This window comes from Sceloporus occidentalis, unplaced genomic scaffold (genome assembly GCF_023333645.1).
Source record: "Sceloporus occidentalis isolate IW3139 unplaced genomic scaffold, rSceOcc1.0.p SCAF_182, whole genome shotgun sequence".
Classification (NCBI taxonomy): domain Eukaryota; kingdom Metazoa; phylum Chordata; class Lepidosauria; order Squamata; family Phrynosomatidae; genus Sceloporus; species Sceloporus occidentalis.
This window is the reverse complement of record NW_028317162.1, coordinates 647,807-669,917: the sequence shown is the minus strand read 5'-3', so window position 1 is coordinate 669,917 and position 22,111 is coordinate 647,807. Positions and strand designations below refer to the sequence as shown.

At 42.7% G+C, this 22,111-nt stretch overlaps 1 protein-coding gene across 2 annotated transcripts in view; it reads right to left on the bottom strand.

Annotated features, from left to right (window-relative positions):
* LOC149278728 (protein sidekick-2-like) overlaps window positions 1–22,111 on the bottom strand; it is an 89,356-nt gene that overhangs the window by 37,856 nt on the left and 29,389 nt on the right. The window contains exons 2-6 of one of the 2 annotated variants that reach the window (XM_089501774.1): window positions 15,448–15,554; window positions 5,629–5,776; window positions 3,147–3,280; window positions 943–1,054; window positions 566–756 (exon numbers count right to left, since the gene is read on the bottom strand). In XM_089501774.1, coding sequence (XP_089357900.1) covers window positions 566–756; window positions 943–1,054; window positions 3,147–3,280; window positions 5,629–5,776; window positions 15,448–15,554 — 692 coding nt within the window. Of the gene's footprint in view, window positions 1–565; window positions 757–942; window positions 1,055–3,146; window positions 3,281–5,628; window positions 5,777–15,447; window positions 15,555–22,111 lie in introns of those variants that run through there. The other variant, XM_089501775.1, reaches the window with a different exon arrangement.

Below are 22,111 nucleotides of genomic sequence, written 5' to 3'. Positions count from 1 at the left end.
AAATGCGAAAGTCTGGAAACTCGCACTGTCTACGGGATACGTCTCGTACATTAGTAAATCTGAGGTCCTGCATCATGTCATAATACCGCTACACAACTCAATCTGCCCTTTTTGCTCCCCTGATGCTCCTCTTTTTGAGGAGCTCGGAATGTTTGTTGGGTATGAGGGTCTCACAGGGTTCTACAGCCCTAAAAGCCCCGATAATGTGCATAGAAACAGCAGGAAATGGGTTTATAAATGAAATTGCGTAATTGTAATGTGTCGTTCTTCTAAATAAGTTGCAGAATTACCTAAATAGCTACCAGTTAGGCATAGTGTTGTAAAAAGTCTTGGTAAAGCTGCCTCCAGAGACATCTCCAACAAAACAAAAATCTGGAATGTCCTGTCACCATGTTTTTTGTAGAGGAGATGTAGTATGATTCTAAGCACCCCGAAACGTCTGAACCATATTTTTCTTTAGAAGAGACAGAAGAACCCTGGTTTGGGAAAACCTAATTATGTAATGGAGACCAAATCCCAGAGAAATGTAGCAAGTCATCATTGTGCGGATGGGTTTAATTCTCACCGAGAACGGTCAAGAAGGCCCCAGCGGTGACAGGTGGCACACTGCTGCTCCGAAGAGTTGCTTCACAAGAATAATACCCAGCGTCGCTCACAGTTGGGTTTAGGATTGTAAGACGCCGTCCGTATTCTCCCACCCCGCTGGAAATGAGAACTCCATCCTTCTTCCAGACAATGTTTAGTTTGATGAGTGGCCTGAAACGAGAAGACCATAGAAGAAGGACATTAAGGCAGAGTGAAAGAGAGAAGAATGGGGACGAGCAGAAAAGTTGTGAAGGCTTACACTTGGTTTAGTGAATACAGGTAAAGAGAACAAGGTTGAGATTAAAAAGGCACAAAAAGGGTGAAAGTATAAAGACGGAGAGTGGCAACCAAACTCACCTAGCGTTGGCCACACACTCCAATGTGACTTCAGAGGTTCCTGCCACAACGCTGGTATTCTGGGGCGATATGATGATGGTGGGAGCGATGGGATCAGCTGGACCTCCCACATCTGAAAGGCAAAAAGAGGGAACATTACATTAAAATATTTGGTTTCAGACATATAAGTGGTTAGCTCTAAGTGACTTGTGATGTAGAGTTCGGTCTTGGGGGGGTATTAATGTCCGTTTCTTCTTCTTAGGGATCAGGGAGGATTGTGAACAAGCTACAGTGCCAGGTTTAATGCATGTTTGTGTGCAACTAATACATTCTCCCCTAAAAGTAAAGCCGAAGGGTTGGCCCCTGCTGGAATCTGTCCATGGCTAATCAAGTTAAACGAGTAGGGTAAAGCTTCATGGGGAGGAATAACAGATTTCAGTTAAGGCAGAAGATATAGAAAATGGAAAGACTGTTCCTTTAAAAGAGAATAAAATCAGAAAAACCTGCGATAGTTACTGGTAACTGTTAAAGGGAAACTGCTGTTCACAGCAGACATATAGTAGGTTTGGCACCCGGATCTTAACCTTTTACTAAAAGCCATTGAATACATTTCTCTCCCTTTGACAGCACAAATAATGGAAATGATGCTTTTTTCAGACCTTTTGTCTGGATAGCGGACCCGCTCAATTTGCAGTAAATCCCATGGAGTATACTCTGCGTTTTGCTGACTCTGCGGTGCAACGAGTAGGAGATTAGTTTGGACTTCACGCCCCTCCACCGCCCTCCCTGTGTTTTTGGCCAGAACATGAACCCAAAGCCTCATTTCCCAACTTAACAGCCGGCCACTAAAAGATGGCAGTCGTATGATCAAGTACAAAACAACTAAGAAAGCGGTGACAACCTTCTGGCATAACACATGTCCTCCGGGAGGTTGTTGGTACCCCGTACCTGTTGCAGACAATTTTAATGAAATAATGTAAATATCTTTATTAAAAATGAAACAAGCTGTTACGCTCCGAGTCCTTCAGAACCTGAAATATTATTATATCCCGCAGGGTCATCGAATGCCATGTAGATTTTAGTCTTTGGTCTCTTGGACTTGGACCTCCTCGAAACATCCATCAAGATGCTACCATGACGTTCACCTCAACTCCAGCCTTATTAATAATATAATGGAATTCTGGGAAGGTTCCATCCTCAGCAATGGAAGAGGTTAACCCAGAGTGCATTATTACCATGGTTGCAAACCGAAAATTAAGATATACAAGTGGCATTAGGGGCCTCCATCACTGCAAAAGGAGGATTCTGGTTAATCAGATGCAAAAGTCCTACAGAGTCCTATCAATACTGGCTTCTACCGCTTCTGATTTCTTTAGACTTTGTGCCGGCTCTACAGCCCAGCGTGTAAACCTTGCCACAGGTTAGGAGAAGTGCGCAAATAAACTAAATTAGAGACAGAACTGCTGTCAGCCTCCATGCCCTCGGCTTCTCCCTCTCCAGCCCCTCAGGACTTATCGGTCTGCTAGATTACTGGAGGCGTCCGGCTACAGACCATTAATTTCTTTTTGCGCAGTTTCTCCCGGCCTGCGATAAACCAGTCACGGAATCGCTCCCCATGCTGGATCAGCAGCTTTTCTGCCTGCCTGGGAAAAAGTCAGGATTAAGGTTCCCCCCCACTTATTTGGCTGCCCCCCCCCCCTATCGATCTGATTCGAAATCACTCTGTCTCTCCGTAATACTCACTTTTTACCCTGGGGGAGCCATTAAGTCAAAACACTCACCTCTGTGTCAACCTCTACATGAGTCATGTTCCTATAGCTATATGGTAGAGATATTATATATATTGATATATTTATATATGTGACACAGGTGCCGGTCTAAAGATCCTGCTGGCTGAAATCATCTATAACCTGCAAAGCTTCCAACCTAATCACCGTGAGGAGGTCCCATGGAGTTGTTAGTCCCTCAGCTAGAAGGTTAGCTCGAATGAAAGACGTTTCTTAAATGATGCATTGTATTTCTGTGCCTTTTATACTTCTGTGAAGAACCTTGGCAAAAGGGATGCCGTAAACTGCCGTCGCTTCGATTTAAGCGGAAAGGTAGAAGACGGAGTTGATTTGATCGACAATAAAGCTTGTTGCATGGATGACATTGATTACTCTAGAGACCCACCTAGGTAGATAGTCCCTTAAGTAGCTCTCTACCCTAGATACTCTCTCACTTACTTTCCACTGTAAGGGTGATGGGTTGGCTGGTCTTGTTATCGCCGTTTTTGTCATTGACCGCCTGCACGTAGTATCGTCCGGTGTCAGGAGCCACACTGGATAGGATCACCAACGTGTTGTCCTTCGTGATGGCTCTGGACGGAGAGGAACAATGGAGGTTGAAAAATAAGATCAACACCGACATATTTTAGACGCAAAACTCTTTGCTGACTGCTTTACAAACTCCCAGGTGGAACGGACCACACTCTTCAATCAGGCAGAAGACTCGGCCAGGACCGATTAAATTGTGCCATAAAGCGATGAACACAGTGAAGCTTGGAGGCAGTGGGAGGCACCTAAATGTCACACGATCCAGCTCGAGGTCAGACCAAAATAATCACTTTCATTTCGCATACAATAGTCACTTAAAGCTTTGCTGTGTCCACAACAAGTACTTTGTGAAAGTTAATTTCCCAAGATTTACCCTTCAAATCATTCCTGAAATATTCAGCAGAACTTTTTTTTTTTGGCATCTATAATTAGCACATGGCTTTAATTGTCCTAAGCACCCTATGCACAAATCTCCAAACCCCTCTGTCCCGTTCACCCTTGCGTAGCATGTCCCTAAAGCGACTAGGATTTAATTCCGGGAGTTAGGATTATTTCTCATACAGAATAATAGAAAGGGGTTTTAAATGAGGACTCGGCAGGCCCCCACGCTTATCTCTGCCCCGGACTGTAGCTGCTGCTACCCAGATAAACTCAACTAATCTCAATCCAAGCTTCTGAAACCCACATTTCAAGCAGCCGGATATCAGACATTTCTGTCTCCATGCTCATTGCCCTGATCCCCTTCCTAGCGTGGACTCCTGGCTTCTCATTCTGCAGATATCTCCCTGCTCAGACTCATCCGCTGGGGATTTCTTGCCAGATCATCTGGATAATAATTCTCTGCAATTAGAGAGATAAGGCAGAATATTCTACCGGTTCATTCCTGCTCCTGCGCGCCTCGGATTCTGGCACAGGTGCTGGAGAGCTACAGATACCGGGTGCAGAACCCGAAGAAAGGACTCTCAAGATTCTCTAAAGATTAACTCTTTGTTTCACACGAAACGCCAGCATGCCCCTACGGTATCGGCAGCACGCACTCCTATAAAACTGGCTAACGCTAAGACATTTAACCCTTGGCATCACCTAGCAGAGGTTTGAAGGTCCCAAGGTGGTGAAACCCCTCTGACGGGATTTTTTTAAGTCGCTATTAGGGATACGTGGTTGCGATTGGTTGGAGATACTTTTCTATGACAGTTGGGTTAAAATTTAGACGTAAAAGCCAACCGTCATCGTGAAACCCGCTTCTGCCCTCTCTTGCTTATCCCCTGTGGCCTTTTGAAGTTCATTCACTAAACTAAGTTAAAATTGATTTGCAGAAGATTATCTGTACTGAAACTACTGAAAATCTATATAAAACTGCATTTATGGACCTAAAAAAAACATTCTTCCTCTAAATGCTTTACTCAGTATATATATGTGTAACTTTATCTTATGAATAGGTCACAAAGTCATGAAGAAAGCCAGTGGTGGCCACGGGGTGGCTTCTTAAACCATCGGGCTCCCTGTGGCGCCATTGTTCAATTGGCCGGTTAAAAGGAGATTGCTGATCTCCCCAAAAAGCCCATTAGGGCTAAGGAGGACCACATCCTCCATCATTCATTTCCACCCTACGCTGCATGCCCTTAAAAGGGGCGGAGAGGCGGGATATGACATCATATCCTGGCGCTCAACAGTAAGGCTATTGGTTCTGGTGCAGTGCAATCGCCATAGCAACCAATTGCTCCACTCTTAACACTTTATATCAGAATTACTCCTTATGAACAAATCCCATTAATATTTTTTTTTTTGAATTTACGTGCGGTACAAACGATTTGTCACGCCGTCTGTTACTACACAGTACAAGTTGTTTTTTTCTTTATTTTCACAAAGAAAGAGAACTTCAAAGAAAAAATACATTAAAAAAAAACAGTAATTAGACCGGTAAATAATAGCTTTTGTTTGTTTCTTTGTGATGGTGAAATGATTATTCATCTATGTCTTAATAATAAATTCCAAATTCCAATCAGAACACGGAAAACAAGGTCGACATCTCCCTGGAGCCACACATATATTGAACATTTATTCAAGCTTAATTTCTTGTCAGATTTGTTACAAACAAAAAGGTTGTTTTCGTAAAAAGGTAACAAAAAAAGGTTCTTTAAAGAGACAGTTTAATGTCTCTGACGCCACCTCTAAAGAAAAAATACACATTAACGTACTTTAATATGCTTTCTTCTAAAGAAAAAAAGAAAAAAAGCACTTATCTAAGCTTGAAACTGCAGCCCTGCTGCTGGCCTTCGTTGGCCGACGACTCCTGTCACTGATTGGCTTCTTGAATTTATACGTTTTAATATGTTTTGATGTTTTAAGGCCGGCATATTTCTCACCGTAAACGCCCAAACAGGACACTTACATGCGGCTGCTGGGGGGGATCTTCCTGCCGTCCCTGAACCACGTCACCTGGGGCTGTGGGAAGCTGGCGATGCTAGGTGCTACGATGACTGCGGCGTCCCCGTGAGAGATGGTCTGTGACGTGTCCCCATCCTCAAAGTTCCCCATATCTGAAATCGGAGCCGAGATGGAAATGTGAGCGCGACATCAAAACATATGTATTTTATACATAACACCAGACTTATGACCCAAACTGCCCTGGGGCGGTCAAACAGTCCCACCTTTTAACTCAATAACATACATGGGCAACTCATTGAGATAGCATTCAAGATATCTCCACACACAAAGTATACATTATGCAGGGCCAGCTCACTCCTTCTACAGGAGAAGCTCATCGGGGGTTGCTTCTTCAGCATCCAGACCTGAGTCATGGAGTCATTAATGTCCAACCAGCCTGCGCACCATCCTATTTATACCATAATGTCTTATAATAGACCCAGATTTGGGGGTACTAGACCCAGCTTTGGGGGTACTAGACCTAGCTTTGGGGTTTTACCAAGAATGCACCATACCCAATTTAAGCTGGTCTATACCTAAACATGGCTTTGGCAGCAACTTTGGATGGGGACAACTAAAAGCCCCAGATCTGTACGTGGTTGCACCTTAACAAGGAAGCCCAGGTTTGGCACCACATGTGGACCTCTTGGAGTGACATAGCTCAGTAAGTGGTGACACCTAAACAAGGAAGCCCAGGTTTGGCAGCATATGTGGACCTCTTGGAGTCACATAGCTCAGTAAGTGGTGACACCTAAACAAGGAAGCCCAGGTTTGGCACCACATGTGGACCTCTTGGAGTCACATAGCTCAGTAAGTGGTGACACCTAAACAAGGAAGCCCAGGTTTGGCAGCATATGTGGGCCCGTTGGAGCCACATGAAGCCACATAGCTCAGTACATGGTGACACCTAAACACGGAAGCCCAGGTTTGGCAGCATATGTGGACCTCTTGGAGCCACATAGCTCTGTACGTGGTGACTCCACCAGTATTCACTAACAAAAATGTAAAGTAATTGGCAAAAGCATACAAACACAATGCTTGTTATTAACTCCCTTTAATTGCTGTAATTAAATACATCCAAAGTATTTGGCTTTAACAACATCATCATTAAAGATACTCGTTAGCACAGCTGGTGTATTAATTCTCCATCAGCTTCCTGTTTTCCCATTTTCTACAAATAGAACTGCCTCTTTCCCCGCGTTAATGGCCCGGGGGGTAATTAAATACTACATTTTGCATTATCCCCAAACATTTACTCCTGAAAAAGAAAGTTAATTGTATTTATTAATGGGTTAAAGGAAACAGTCATCCCTTCTTCAATTGAAACAAAATATGTATTTTCATTGAATATTGTAGCAAAGACGTTCATATTTGTAAACAGAATAACAAAAAAAAACAAACAGTGGATTTATTTAAATAAACTTTTTCCCCCAAAAGAATATATGTAGTAATTGCTCCTTGACAACTCTCAGAGTCCAGCCGAAGATATTAAAAATTTCCCTGAAATTACCAGGTTTAAGGAAAAATCCTACTATATTCTCTTTTCCCTGCCAACAAATGGTAGTTTTCTTTTTAAATTAAAAAGTCCTATTTCGTACAATTTCCATTTATGTGACACTAATGCACCCCTTGATGATGAGTCATTAGTTGAAGTTAAATTTCATCTGAAGAAGAGACTTCTGAGGTCCTAAAAAGCTTCCATTGCTTTATTTTATGCTGCCCCACCATGAGTCACCTGCATTCAAGCAGGGATATCAACCAAAAATTGTGCTGTATATTATATATATATATATATATATATATATATATATATATATTAAGTAGTTAATGTAAGTTTTTGCTCGCTTTTAATACCCGGCGGGTTTTTTTGCAGCCAGGTTCCGTCTCTCAGAGCAGGGCATGCTGGGTAACGAGAGACTAATTAAAACCCCGACAATGTCACTGCCTTGGAACTCAGTGGGGTATTTGATGGAAGTGTGTGGCGTGTCCTGAGCGGAGTGTTTGATGCTGCCTGCCAGCATGTGGCAGGAACACGGAGATGATTCTGCGCATGGATCCTCGTTACTTTCCTGCCGCTGTCGGCGAGGCCGTGCGGGAAGGAATAATAAGACGCACTCCCTAGAAGTGACCTAATTTCAAAGCCAGCTTCGGGAGATGTCCTCGGAGCGGAATCTGAGCGATAATTCTGGCGTTTCTAAAATTCTACATTTTAAAAGTTTATAACCATACCCCGGAACTCTCAGGGTCTGACCCGGAGTCTCAGGGTTTTTGCCCCAATCTCAGGGTCTCAGGGTGAAGGGGTAGATTCTTGGGGTCACACAGTCTGGAGCCGACTCCTTCCTATTCTGCCCCCCCCCCTGAGATCGTACATAAGACTCCCAGTTGGGTGCTTTTGCTCCCAGTGTTCTATGGCTGTTATCCCTGCTTGAATGCAGGTGACTCGATTTAGTGAATAATGACAAGTCAAGGTTTCCACCTGGGCCGGTATTAGAGGCATTTGGGCAACACATCTGGCAAATGACTGCATGGAATCCTTATGACGGGTTATTAAAGGGTTAATATTAGCTATGTCCATGTTTTATATCATAGCATATTTGGATATAATGTGTGGATACCTTCCAACTGTCCTGGAGTTGGTGGGACAGTCTCAATGTGAAAGTCAGTTCCACAATGTCTAGTTTATTAGAGGTGAGATTCCAAAAAATTGAGTATTTCATCGGAATTTTCTTATTAACCCCTCTTCTGCCACGCTTCACTGGTCCTTCTAGCTGTGTGCGGTTTAACTGCCTTGGGGCCCGATCATAGTGAACTGCTTTCTGGCTGCTGCGATCAGGTGTGATGCCCCTCCGGGGTAGATGCCTGAGATGATTAATTCTTACCCAGAGGTGCCTATTACAGCGGGAATAAATAATCCGCTCCAGCGGTTTGGTCTCCGTATTCCTCCGGGGTACCCTGGCGTTAAACCCCTGCTGGTCAACCGACAAACATCCAATTCTAATGCTACGGGGGCAAATCAGCAACAAGTGGATGAATTCAGAGGCAGGTTGTTGCAGAACAGAAATGTAATACTTAAGATGCAGTGAAACACGCTTGGTAAACACCGCAAAGTGCCAACATATCATCAGCAAAGGAATTCAAACTCACGCGGGGTAGACATATGGATGCGGAATCTAAAACTAGATGGTCAGAGGCTTAGATGGAATAGAAGGAAGTTTTACATTACTGACAGGGTGGTAGACACAGGGCCGGCCCAAGGCAAAATGCCGCCTGGGGCGAATTTTAAAATGCCGCCCCCCCCTTTTTTACCCTTCCTCTCCCTCCGTCCCTGCCGCCCCCCCATTATCTACCCCCCCCATATTATCTACCCTTCCTCCCCCCCCTTGTACTTACCTTTCAGCAGTCCTGCGGCGAATCTTCCTGTTCAGTCTCGGTGCCGGCTATGAGGAAATCTTCCGGCACTCAGCATTACAAGCCGGCACCGAGACTGAACAGGAAGACTCGCCGCAGAGGAGAGAGAGAGGGGCCCCTTTCTCTCTCTTTCGCTTTAGAAAGAAATAAAAAAAAAAAGGGCTTGGAGCGGGGAAGTGCCGCCCCTTCAAAAGTGCCGCCTGGAGCGGCTGCCCCACTCGGCTCCATTGTCGGGCCGGCCCTGGGTAGACAGCAGAAGTGGCAGGGGGTAATACAGTGAAGGGATGGGATAGGCATACGGCTCCTGAATCTAAGACGAGACCAACGGCGGATTGAGTCTTTACAGCAGGAAAAACAGGCGACTAGATGAGGCCGAATGGGGATGATCTGGGGCAAATACTATGCTTCCATATTAGCCAAATAGGCTTAAGACATTGCATTGTGCCATATTCTAAAGGTAGAATGAACTTCTCATAAGCAGCCCCAAACAAAGAATGGGTCCATGATCTTCTTCTTCTAGGGCCAAAAGAGATAAGTAGCCCCTTACTTGGTCCCTTATCCTTACTTGTAATACAGTACGGCATTTCTTTGGCAACAGAAGAAAGATATAGTTTATGATCACCGTTTAATGTTTTAACCAATTCCTGCTGTTTCTATACACATTATCGGGGCTTTTACGGCTGTAGAACCCTGCGATACCCTCATACCCAGCAAAACATTCAGACCTCCTAGAAAAGAGGGGGCACCAGGGAGAACAGAGGGGGTAGAGGGAGGGACTGCGAATCCTGCACAGGGACACTCAGAAGGTATGTTGTTTAAACCGTAAGCTCCTATTGCTGAAGGGGTTAAACCCCCACTACTGCTTTCATCTCCTCTTCCTATTGTCTCTGTCTCCGAGCCACTTGTTATGATTCATTTCAGGGCAGTTGGAGCCGGTGTATGAAATGTCTCTCAGCGCACAGATCTGATTCATATGTATTCATATCTCTTTCAGAGCGGTGATAAAAAAACATCTAACAACCAAGTGTGAAGAATAAGCTCCCGGCAGCTCCTCGGCCTCGGCGCCTCTCTCCGGCATCATTTCTCACCGGGTCAAGTAGAAAAATATTGTCTGTTACACGACTGTTATTGGAAGAACATCATACCGCGTCTCCTCATTCTAAAATCACCCTCCGGAGGTGCAGATAGTGAATCTCTGCTCCGTTCATCTCCGGGCTCTTCAAATACTTTTGATCTCTGTGACTCGGTCCCACGGAATTTATCCCATTTGAAATGGATGTTTTCATCCCTATAGGCTTTTATGAAATCATCCTCAACGAGTCACCGCGATAAATTTCTTTGAAACACCCTCGGGTTTATATATATATATTATTGAAACCTCAGCAAAGGCGATAACTCCTAGTCATCTTGGGCAGCGCAGTATATCGACGATGTTTCCCGTTGTCAAAACGTTTGGTCAACGTTATAAATGGAGAAGTGCTTTTCCTGTTGTCAAAATCCGCACGATTATTCCTCCCCATTAACTTATCGCTCCCCCATTGCTCAGGCAGCCTTTGTAAAAGTGGAGAGTTGAAGGGAGAGGACTCCAGGAGAGAAGATCCATTAGATCATGCTAGGTACATTGATGCTTATGTTCACAATACTCTGTGAAATCCAGATTTTGGTAGGACATGTTGTCCATCATGGTCATGAAATTAGGTTTCCACGTGCCGAGGTGGTGGGATTTGGTTTTCTGGATCCTTTAAGGGTGGCACTTTTTTTGTAAATACCATTGGAAGTTGAGTCCTGGAGTTCTGAAGGACTCTTTTTTTGGGGGGGCAAAACAGACATGAGCCTAAGAGGGTTTTCTGGCTTCATCAAGTTCATCGCCATTAGCACCTCTTAGATATGTTGATTTGTTATGAATGAATGTCCTGTTCATTCATCTGGCGTACAAACAGTTACAGGGTTCTTGGTGTCCACCTAGATTTTAAGCCATCATTTGCTTGATTGGGGTTTTTGGCTATTTCTGCAAAATAACCATAAAGGCTGGATTTTGCTCCTTTAAAACCATGTTTTTACATTTGCCAAAATCCCCAAGAGAGCTTTATCTAAAGGAAATCAGCGACGTTTATATCCGTATTCAAGGCATTTAGCCAACAACCCCCCCCCTCCGAAAAGACTGCGCTTCCTCCATGTCATATAAAATAGCTATTAATTTTTTTTAAATTAATTCGAATATTCATTGTTTTGTCTAGAGGCCGATATCCTCGGTAAAATCCATCAGCTGTTATAATACAATACTGAGGGTACCCGTAACAAGAGAGAGGTGCTTTCCCACTGAGAGCTGGCGGTGCTAGCCGGAGCTCAGCGCATCTTAATGGACTCATTTAGGAGTCAATGTTGATCGTTTCCCCCGGTGCTTCCAACAGCCGTGCAATCTGGAGGAGCGTATGAATGGAGGTCCACTCTAAATGAAAGGACCAGAAAGCATTCATTTCCAGATAATGTCCCGCTGTCACCCGCGACTTATCCGTCCCTCACCGCCGTCACAGAAATTACTTGTTTTCTCATTGCTTTCGGATCTGGAGGCTGTGTCAAAATACTGATGACTCCTGATGACTTTCAAACAGACTCTTATGGGGAGACATCCATGAAATCACCTTTGTATATATATATATATATATATATATATATATATATATATATATATATATATATATATCGCTATAGGCAGCCCAGAACTGAAATGTTACCAACATGTCCTAATTAAAGAGTATCGGCACCCTACATACGACCTGCTTATCCCTTTAAGGGCAAGAAGTGTGAGAAACCCTTCCTTCTGTCCTTCAAATGGTTAATGGCAGATGGTAGTTAATGACCCCACTCAGAAATATACATTAACTTGGCTTCTATGCAGTGCGCTTAACCGTTATTACTAAACATTTTCAACGCGTACATCTCAAGGGTCTCGATCAGGCCCTAAAAAATTGTGTTTTGTACTTTCTATGAGCCTCCAAAAAAAAAAAAACCCCAGACATTCAAGAAAAAATTAGGCAGAAGATGAGTGTGGCGTCTAGTTAGCTCATGTGAGACACAGGTTTTCCCTGGCTGGAGAATAAGTCGGCGTTAGTAGATCTTAATACGCTAGAATGTTACTAAATTCTTGGTTTTGGGATGCTAGGTTACTGCACACAATCCTGGTGGGTAAAGCGTCTATACTGTACGGTGGGCAAAGCCTTTATTTCGGCAGTTAACGCTCAGACACATCCCCCACACTGATACATTACCACATTGTGATCTATGTAGTCATATATAATCTCGCAGTAACATATAGTATTACACATTTATGCGGATTGTTTCTTTAGATGTGATGTATGCGTCTAATTACAAAACAGGGAGCTAGATGTCAATAATGGATGTTCACCACCAGCTCCAGGACTCGGAGCATGCTGATTCCCATCCACCCATTTCCCTAAAGAGTGTGGAACTGTAATGGTGAATGTTTTAAATTCCTTATGAGTGTTCTTTCCCTGGTTTGTGCAGATCAATTTCCAGATTCAACAACTCCTCTTTGGGTCACAAGCTCACCATAGCAGACCAAAGGGTATTGTGCGTCAAGTGGATTTACACATTAAGACGTTGGCTCAACCGATCGTTGAGCTGCAGTTCTTGGGGTCTTTTTTTCCTCCAGTTGTAAATGTATCAATGGAACAAATTGTTTTCATTCCTAACATGGTCCTTCCCGCACCTACACTGTCTCTCTCTCTGGAACTAGCACCACAATCACGTGAAAACCCCGAGCCTGTTGGATACAGGTCACCTTTGACTAAGACCTCTTTTTTTATTCCTCACGTTCAATTTCTCACCAAGGACTTCCACTTTAACCTGTGGAACATCCACAGAATACATTTGTTTGCAACTCCTGATCTTAACACAGTCTCAACTCACACAAGGCACATATTTCGCCACCACCTCCTCCTGCTATCATTTCGGGAAATAATCACTGTTTCCTCATACTTCCATTCCCCGCTCTCATACGGATTGATGTATTTAACCTAAATAATGTATGTGTGGATTCTGAATGGAAACAACAGAATTCCAAGGTGATACATAAGGCAAGGTTTTGTTGTATGGTTCCTTGGCATGGTAAGGTTTTTTGATATGATCAACACATTCACTTTAGTGAGCAAACCGTGGACTTCTACCTAGACTTCTACCTAGAATTCTGTCCCTCTTCCCTACCATGCAAGTTGTCTTCTGCTCTGCACTTTAAGTCTACAGTCTACCCACCACATCAACAGAATTATCTGGACCTTAGTATTTCAATGAAAGGTCCATTATTTTCCCAGTAATAAGTGTGGTCTCACCTTGAGTGTGATGCTAGTTCCTAGACCCTATTTCATGTTTGTTCTCTAAATCTCAATTGCACCTGTTTACAGCTATGGTGTTATGAATAAAGACAAATTAGTAATTTTGTGAATTACACCATTTTTATCAACAGATTGTGCGGTTAACCAGCAGGGGCATTCATACTTCACTGAACAAGCTGTGTGTTCTTTGAGATGTTTGTTCTGTGTGTCTATATATTAACCCACTATTAAGCGGAGTGAAACAATATGGCACAATGAAGTCTTATTGATAAGCATGCAGGAGCAAAAAGGAACAAGGCAAAATGGTGATAGTTGGTGATGAGGAGAACCACGAAGCAGGAGATAGGAAGCAGGGAAAAAGGAAACTGGACAGAGAAAAGAGATGGGAAAAAGGAGGAACAATTGTTCTGGCTCAGTAGTGGGTTAACTTTGATGGAAAGAATGAAAGAAGATAGGAAAATGGAAGAGAAGAGAGATAAGGAACTAGAAATAGAAGGGAGGTAGGAAAATGAAAGAGAAAGGAAAGGGGAAAAGGAGAACAGAAAATGAAAGAGAAAAGGAGAAAGAAAACTGGAAAGAGACGAGCTAAAGCGAGAAAAGGAAGCAAAGTCGATGGTAAACAGGGAGGCGAAAGGGGATAAGAAACACGAAAGAGACAGTAAAAATGAAAAAAAGTAAGATAGAAAAAGGAAAGTGAAAGGCTACAGGAAATGGGGAAGGGAAAGAAGAAAGCAAAAAGGAAGAGAAAGGCAATAAGAAACAGGGGAAAGAATGGAGATAAGAAGCAGGCAAAAAAAAAGATAGAAATTGGGAAGCAAATTGGGATAGGAAATAGGGAAGCAAAAGGAGACAGGGAACAGGGAAGAGAATGGAGACGAGAAAGTTGAAAATATACAAGATATGTAAAGAGCAAGAAGAAGTAATAGAGATGTGAAACGAAACAAGATGCGAAAGAGAAAGGAGCCAAGTACTGGGGATGCCAAAAAGATGGGAACCGAACACAGACACAGAAGATGGTCTAAGGAGACTTGGGGGGTACATAGGTAGACAGATCGATAGACAGATAGACTGTACTCTATATATAGGGTTAATATTTAATATAATATTTCATTGCATGAATTTCTTTTAAAATAAGTATTATGACCTCCTGACTCTGTTAAGTAGTAGGAATGAATGCAAGCTGTAATACTGATTGCTCGTCGGGCTGAGGGAAAACCAACTTGGCTGTAATTGGTTATTTCTTTTAATGGGCCAGCATAATAGTTCTTTATATAATAGCGGACTGATCGCGGAAAAAATTCTGTTCCTGAGATAGAACTTGCAAAAGAGGCATTGATCTAACAGGGTGCCGACTATGGGATTAGCTGCGATAACACTTTGGAGAGTGACTGTAGCTATAAATGTGGCATTGAAACCGTCATAAATCATTGATACTGCTGCCTACTGATGGTGGGTCACTGAAGGGGCAGACGCAATGTTGATATTGATATTGAATAACTCCATTAATAAGTGTATTCCGACATTGCACGGTGCGTCTCTTTTTTTTAGCTGGTTGACGGTGCTTCTGCTGCCAACTTTAGGGTTTAGCAGAATTGATGCAGGGCAAAGGTGTGAAGAGTTCAAAACAGACATTTTTACTATAACCCAATTTAGTTATGGTAAAATGTACCTATATTTGGCAACAGTCTGGGTACGGTATCCTCCCAACAGCGTCCCACCTATCTTGAATTTCCACCAGTTCTGAAACTTACAGGACAGGTCCAAATTTAGGTAGTCTGTCCATGTCCTATATAGCTGTGACAATTCAGATGTACCACTCTCAGCCACGCACACACACCGCTCTCAGCCAACACACCACTCTCGGCCACACGATCCACACACACCATTCTTGGCCATGTAAAACACTCTACTACATACACCGATCTACCGCACTCTACCACATACAACAGACACCCCAAGTTTATAATACATTTGTTTTATGACTGATATTTAATAACCAGGGAGTTTGGATGATATTAACTTACATGCCACTTGGACTTCAGTTTGCCTCTGCAATAATGCTCCCATACGATTCCGCACAATACATCGGTAATTCCCAGCGTGGGTTCTGTCCAGAGATGTTATCATGTACCTGCGGAAGAAAAAAGCAGAGACAAAGATAAAGCAAAGAATAAAAGTTAGGTAAAGGGAGAGTGTATGATCACACGTGTGTTAAGGATGTCTCTTGGGGCAGGCTCGGGCCTCTGATTGTTCTTGGAATATATATTTCCCACCATGCTTGAGATGTTACAATATGGCTTAAAAATTCAGGCAAGAGAAGTCGAAGAACTGGTGGTGAGCCAAAGTTTCTTACGGCTGAGGCCCAAGATGCATAATTCATTTACAACAGGGTGGAGGAATGGAGCCTACCCTTGTCCATGTTATGGTCACTTAGGACCACAGCCATCACAAACGATCTTGGCGCCTGGGGCAAAATTAGTGCCAGATGTGTATTGAAGCACCATCACATCTAGTGCGAAGACGGAGGTTGTGCCCCATGCCGCTGGCACATCTGCATCCAATGGGATCAACAATGGGGAAGTTGCCATGGGGCACCTGGTGGCAAGGGCCCCCATCTGCTGCCAACTTTCTCTTGTGTAATTTTGTGTCCGCGCTGCACATGACGAATACTGCCCTTGTTTTGATGGGTGATGTGGAGTCCCAGATAGAGTATTTGCAGAGTGATATACACCATTATGGGCATCAGCGATAGCAGAGTCAGCTTCTTACTTCCTGTCATGTGACAGAATCAACTAGTATATATATGTATGTGTGTGTGTCTGTGTATGGGTCTGTGTGTGCGTGGTTTGTGTATGTGCAGTATGCCTTTGTGTGTCTCTGTATAGCCTGGTTGTCTCTTTGTTGCCTCTCTTATGGCCCTGCTTAGGACTTCAATAGTTAGGAAAAATGAGTCCTCTCAAACATGGCATGTTCCTCCAAAAGGATGCTGGGAAGCGTGACCCACAATTGTTGTGAAATCCAAGGTTTTTTCCGATCCCCGGTTATGCACTTCACGGCAAGCCACTCTTAGTGCTATAGGATTATATAATTACGTACCAATTAAACCAAAATGCAAGATTGTTGTTTATTTTGTGAAGCATGAATCGCTCTAAAAAAATCCCTAATTAGAGCAAATAACATTCATTCACTGAGCAGAAAATGCATTTCACCTGCTCCACGCTCAAGATTAGTTTGACACAGAGATAGGAGCAATATCTATATTCCAATTCACAATATTACACTTAAAATGCCCCTAGTACCTTTGATACAGAACACACAGACAAGATTGATGTTCTAAATCCCCCCTGTTCTTCTGGACCCAGTCCCTTGCCAATTTTGCTGTGTAGTCACCATCAATCATTCCTTTCCCGGGACGGACGCGCTATCAGTAGAGAAATGAGTTGCAGAGCTTACAATTATAACATTCTAAATAACAATGCATATGAATATGTAAAAGGTTGTTTAATAGTTACAATACAGGCACAAAACTAACACAGTTTTGGTTTCTACTGTTATGAATGTGAAGAATATGCAGTCTTTTTTTTCTCCACTAAAATATATTTGCTGATACCTAAGAAAATAAATACAAAAAGCTCACTTAAGCTATTTTCAAATGAGATATTTCCCAAGATGAATAGACTTTGTGGCAAGAGAATAGTTCTTCAATTTAAATATATACATTTCTAAGGAGTAGTGAATTTTAAGAAGAAAATTTATATTCTGCTTCTGTGTGTTTCTAATAAATGGTAAAAAAAAATCTTTTGTTTTCTAATAATAAACAACCTTATATAGCATATTGTCAATTAATTTTATTAGCCAAATGCGTAACCTTACATTTTTGCATGTTGAAACTCTTTTATACAATGCATCTATTTAATGTAACTTTTTAATATTAAATTACATTTTTTTCTCCAGAATTAAGACAGATTGTCCTGTACAATTTATATCTTTTTTTTTATTATTATTATTCCTGTTCTTAATTGAGTTTAAATAAAGATCCTTCTTTTTCTCCCAGGCGAAATGATGTACTTAAAAAAAACAAAAGCAACAGAACACCTAAAATTATTCATCTGAACATCCCTCCCAGAATGCTCTGCTTCCTCAGATACAGAACAATGCCTGCTCTTGGCATTGACCCTAATTGTATCGAGTGCCATCTGTTTTTAGCAGTAAGGGGGGGCTTTTTTCTGGCACGGATGGCAGGATTGAGTAGTTCCAGTGGTCTGGCTGCCTGTGTAGAAATCTCACTCGTCATTTTTCCGCAGCTGGGTTTCACAGGGGGACGCCTGAACACAGGCGGCACATACACAATGTCTTAGCCGTTCCCGCATGCAGAATGAGAACACCGCTGGTTTAATGTAGTCCTCTTTGGGAAGCACAGACTTTAATTTCCAACGGAACACAGACATCTACTGTTAAAATCCCAAAGTTGGTCCAGAGAACATGGATAGAAGTCATACTTTGTTAAAACGGTGACGAAATGTACATTAATCCAATGAATTCCTTGTTTTGTTGGGTATGAGGGTATCGCAAGGTTCTACAGCCCTAAAAGCCCCGATAATGTGTATAGAAACTGTTCTTACTTCCTTACAAAAATTATACCAATAAATCATTAAGTCTCGCAAAAAAATGTCCATCGTTGGCTAGTTACATTTTTTTCTTTGTGGGGGGGGGGTGAAGGGTGAAGACTCCATGAAGAATGGACTGGAAATAATCATTAAAGCACCAGGCTTGAGAAATATACGAAACTGCCCTGCTAAATATGCATTCATTGAACGTAAATAATAGATTTTCTGACCCTGGGACTCTTCAAATATTAAGCCTTTTCAGTCCATCACAATTATTATTTTATAGCAAACTGTTAATGAATGCCAAAGTGTTCCACCAACATTCCATGTGAAAATAATTTATTGCCAGAAGGTTAGGATATTCTGAATCCACCTGTGTTTAATCTCAAGCATAACAATCTGCCTATTTACCCCGAGACTGGGTTAGAAAGCGTGGCAAACCGTGACCTTTTCCAAGTCAACTCCGAGGAACATCCAAAGAGAGAAAATATAAGTTGTTTAGGGGTTGGAATATTAATGTGTATTGCCCTTAAGCAGAGAAGAGCCCTGGGCTGGACCATACCATCCGGGCTATTACATCGCTTTAGTAATTCTGCTAGCAGAGTGTATTAACGGGAATAATTCATCATTCGGCATATGGTTAGGATAAGGAGGATAAGTATCGGCCGATATGAACTAGTCAGTAATTAGCAACTTATTTCTTTTCCCGGGAGATATAATTTGTGGGCTTGATGTTGAAAGAAAAATAAAAGTTGATCTCTTAATCGGAATTCCATCATCACCGGTCAGACCACACGACGAGCAGACTTTAAATTGAAAATGATTATTATTTAGCAAAGCAAATTACGCACAAAGTGGGGTCATGTCCCCCCCTTCTTCTGTCTATCAACGCTGTAAGGATGTCCGGGTTAATTATTAGCAAGAGGCCTCTTCTAGCCAAGCTTCTGTGCTCCTCTTATCTGCCTGTCAGTGATTTGGACCCCAGAGTGCCTGAATTATTGGCCCGGAGAGATACCAGGATTACAGACTGCAAGTGTAAGCTTATTAAAGAGCCCTAATAAACAGGAGAGGCTGAACCCAAACAGGAAAACAGTCCGGAGGATAAACTCGGATTAGTTGCTCGAAGCTGCGGATCTTCCCTAAATGACCTATTTTGCAAACCGCACTATTTTAACCCTCATGCAACAAAACACCGAGATATAACAAGCGGGGACTGTCTTCTTCCTTGGGTTTATAGCCTACTTAAGATAAAAATAAACGTAATACCAGGGGCCGGACCATTTATCACGAGGCGGCTCTGGCACTAAGTCCAGCGGCCGCCAGATGACGTAGGTGCGACCGACGGCTTGATATGCGCATCCACTTGTTTGGGGGCCATCGTAATATGCGGCAGATCAGATCTATTCAGCACCACCCTTTTCCTGCTGTAAAGACTCAAACCTTAATCAGTCGTTGGTCTTGTCTTACATTCAGGAGCCATATGCCTATCCCATGCATGTTTAATACCCTCTAGCACGTTTGCTGGGAGGCTGTTCCACGTATCTACCACTCTCTCAGTAGAATAGTAAAAAAGAATGACATATCCCCGCTCCAGAATACTAAAAAAGGACTTTGAAGGGGTCTGCATGGCATAATATTCCTATATCGCTTTAACACAGACCAAAAACCCTGCACACTACATAAAAGCCGCAGAGCTATTATTACCAAAGCAGATTCTAGAGGTCACCGCGTGTTTTGGAGCCTCTAATTTCACACACATTATGGATCAGCTCTGGGCTCTTTTTTCTTGCGTTTGATTGAATTTCATCCTCTTGTTCCAAGTAGTTTTTTTTATTTTTATTTTTTTAAGATGGTCCCTTCATGTGATTGGCTGCGGACCCCCGAGGCTCTTCATAAAAGGCTAAGATACTAAGGTGCTAGTGTTAATAAGACACTCATTGAAATACTACATCAAGAGAAGGAGAAAAAAAAGAGAACAAAAAATCATTTGTATCTTGTGTATCTAGGATACTGAAAGAAGAATCGAGACACAGAAAAAGTGTAAAAAAAAATGGATTATTTGTTCCAGCTCAGAAAATAAATGGAAGATGTACTAAATGAAATGTTCATTTTAGAGGCAGAGAGACGTACAAATCCCATTTTCACATACTGTTGAAACATACTTTGCTCGCTTGTTGAGTATCTATGGAACAAATGGGATTTTTCTTTTTATACATTTTTTATTACCCTTTTTTGACGTTTCGTAGTATCCAAACACACTGAAAAATGAAGAGGACACGGCATATAAAAGGACAGATAACACGCAGACACTCCTTGTGTGGACAGGCGTATACGTTATATGCATACCTACCTGTTTAGGATGGGAAACCCTTAGGGGGCATAACTAGAAACCACAGGGCCTTGGTGCAAAAATTGCCCCAGGGCCCCCCAACTTCAACAGCTGGTCTGTGCCATCATTGCCCCTAATCAACTTGTCTGTGCCTCCTTTGCCCCTTGCCCCCTTCCGACATACACTCTGGCACACATATGTAAACTCGAGCAGCCTCGGTTTCACCGCGGGGTCATGTGACGTAGCATGACCCACGATACGTTCCCCTGGCTCCACTGCCAGTTGTGGTGGATCGTAGCTCCCACATAGCGGGAGATGTGGTGTTATGTTGTCGTATGACATGGGTGATGCTGTGTGATGTCATGCATTCATGACATCGGCCATGAATGCAAACTACAAATTTCAATATTTGCCAAATCAGAGAAATAAAAAAAAAAAAAGTTAGTTTAGCTCAGTTTTAACAGGTGTTAATGCTCAGAGACCTGCGATTGTTTGCATGGTAATTAGTTACGAAGCAACATATGTTTTACCGGCTCTATTTGTAGACCGAGAAATGCAAATGAATTTGCTTGATACTGCGGAGCGGTGATTGGGATAATGACAACGTCTCTTCGTGTGAATTGTTCATTGAGTGTCAATGGATCAATAGGTGTACAGCAACGACCCAACAAATAAAAAATCAGAAATATGGAAAACGAAGGGTTAATAATTTGCGTCTCTTTAGGAAGGGTCCCTGTAGTTCCCAAAGCAGACTGTAGATGGCGCTGCTGCCTACCTCAGTTGCGATTTCTTTTTCCGGAGTTACGTCAGGCAGGAGAACTTTACGTTGTCTCCATTGATGGCTTCAACACCCACCTTTCCTAACAGGCGCAGGCCACGGAGCTTGCAGCCGCCAAGTCGAGCAAACAAGATCACGACTCCATCTCTACGTAGATCTAATGGAAAGGGCAGAAAACTGCCACCAACAAACACATATGTCTCTTGACACCAGTTACGATATCATGAAATGTGTTTGAGCGTCCTTACGTTGTTAGCTGCTACCGTCTTTGGCTGGGGGCTATACCAAATATCCACTACTTTTAGTATGGAGTAAAGTAGAGAAAAGACCCCAAAAATGGCCAAACTTTATCACAGCAGCACAACTGTTGGAAAGAAAGCAGGTCGTATACTTATTACATGTTGGAGAATACAGAATAATTTGGAGCGAGAAATGAAACTAGCTTGATAGGATAATGATGTTATCTAAGTTGGGTTTACAATGTGAGAAAAGGGGTATCTGGAGCATCGAGAGTTCTCGTCGGACAGGTAGGAGTTAAAACACAACAGGTGGGAATCATCGAGCCGTGGAGGGCTTTGAGAAAAAAGGCCGCGCTCAGGGAGAGATGTGTGGAAATCTATAAAACGCTTTATTGAAAGTGAAAGATTTGTGAGCAGTGAAGCAGGGCGCCCCGAGGGCAGACAGTTGTGTGAAGCTTGTAACGGGATGAAGACTAAGTGACAGTTCCTATGTTCTAATACTCATCTTCAGAACAGCCTCTCCCTTATTACCTCGATCAAAAAACAAACGCTCGCCAGACTCTCTTTTTAGGCCGTTGTTAAAAATGACGAAACAGAAAATGTTGCGTCGTGGGAGGAAGCTCGAAAGAAGTGGTGGGATTTTGGGTTTGGATGGCACGGAGAAGAAAAAAAGGAGAACTGGTAGGGAGATAACATCAAAGAAATTTAACAAAGTTGGGATTGGAGATAAAGGAA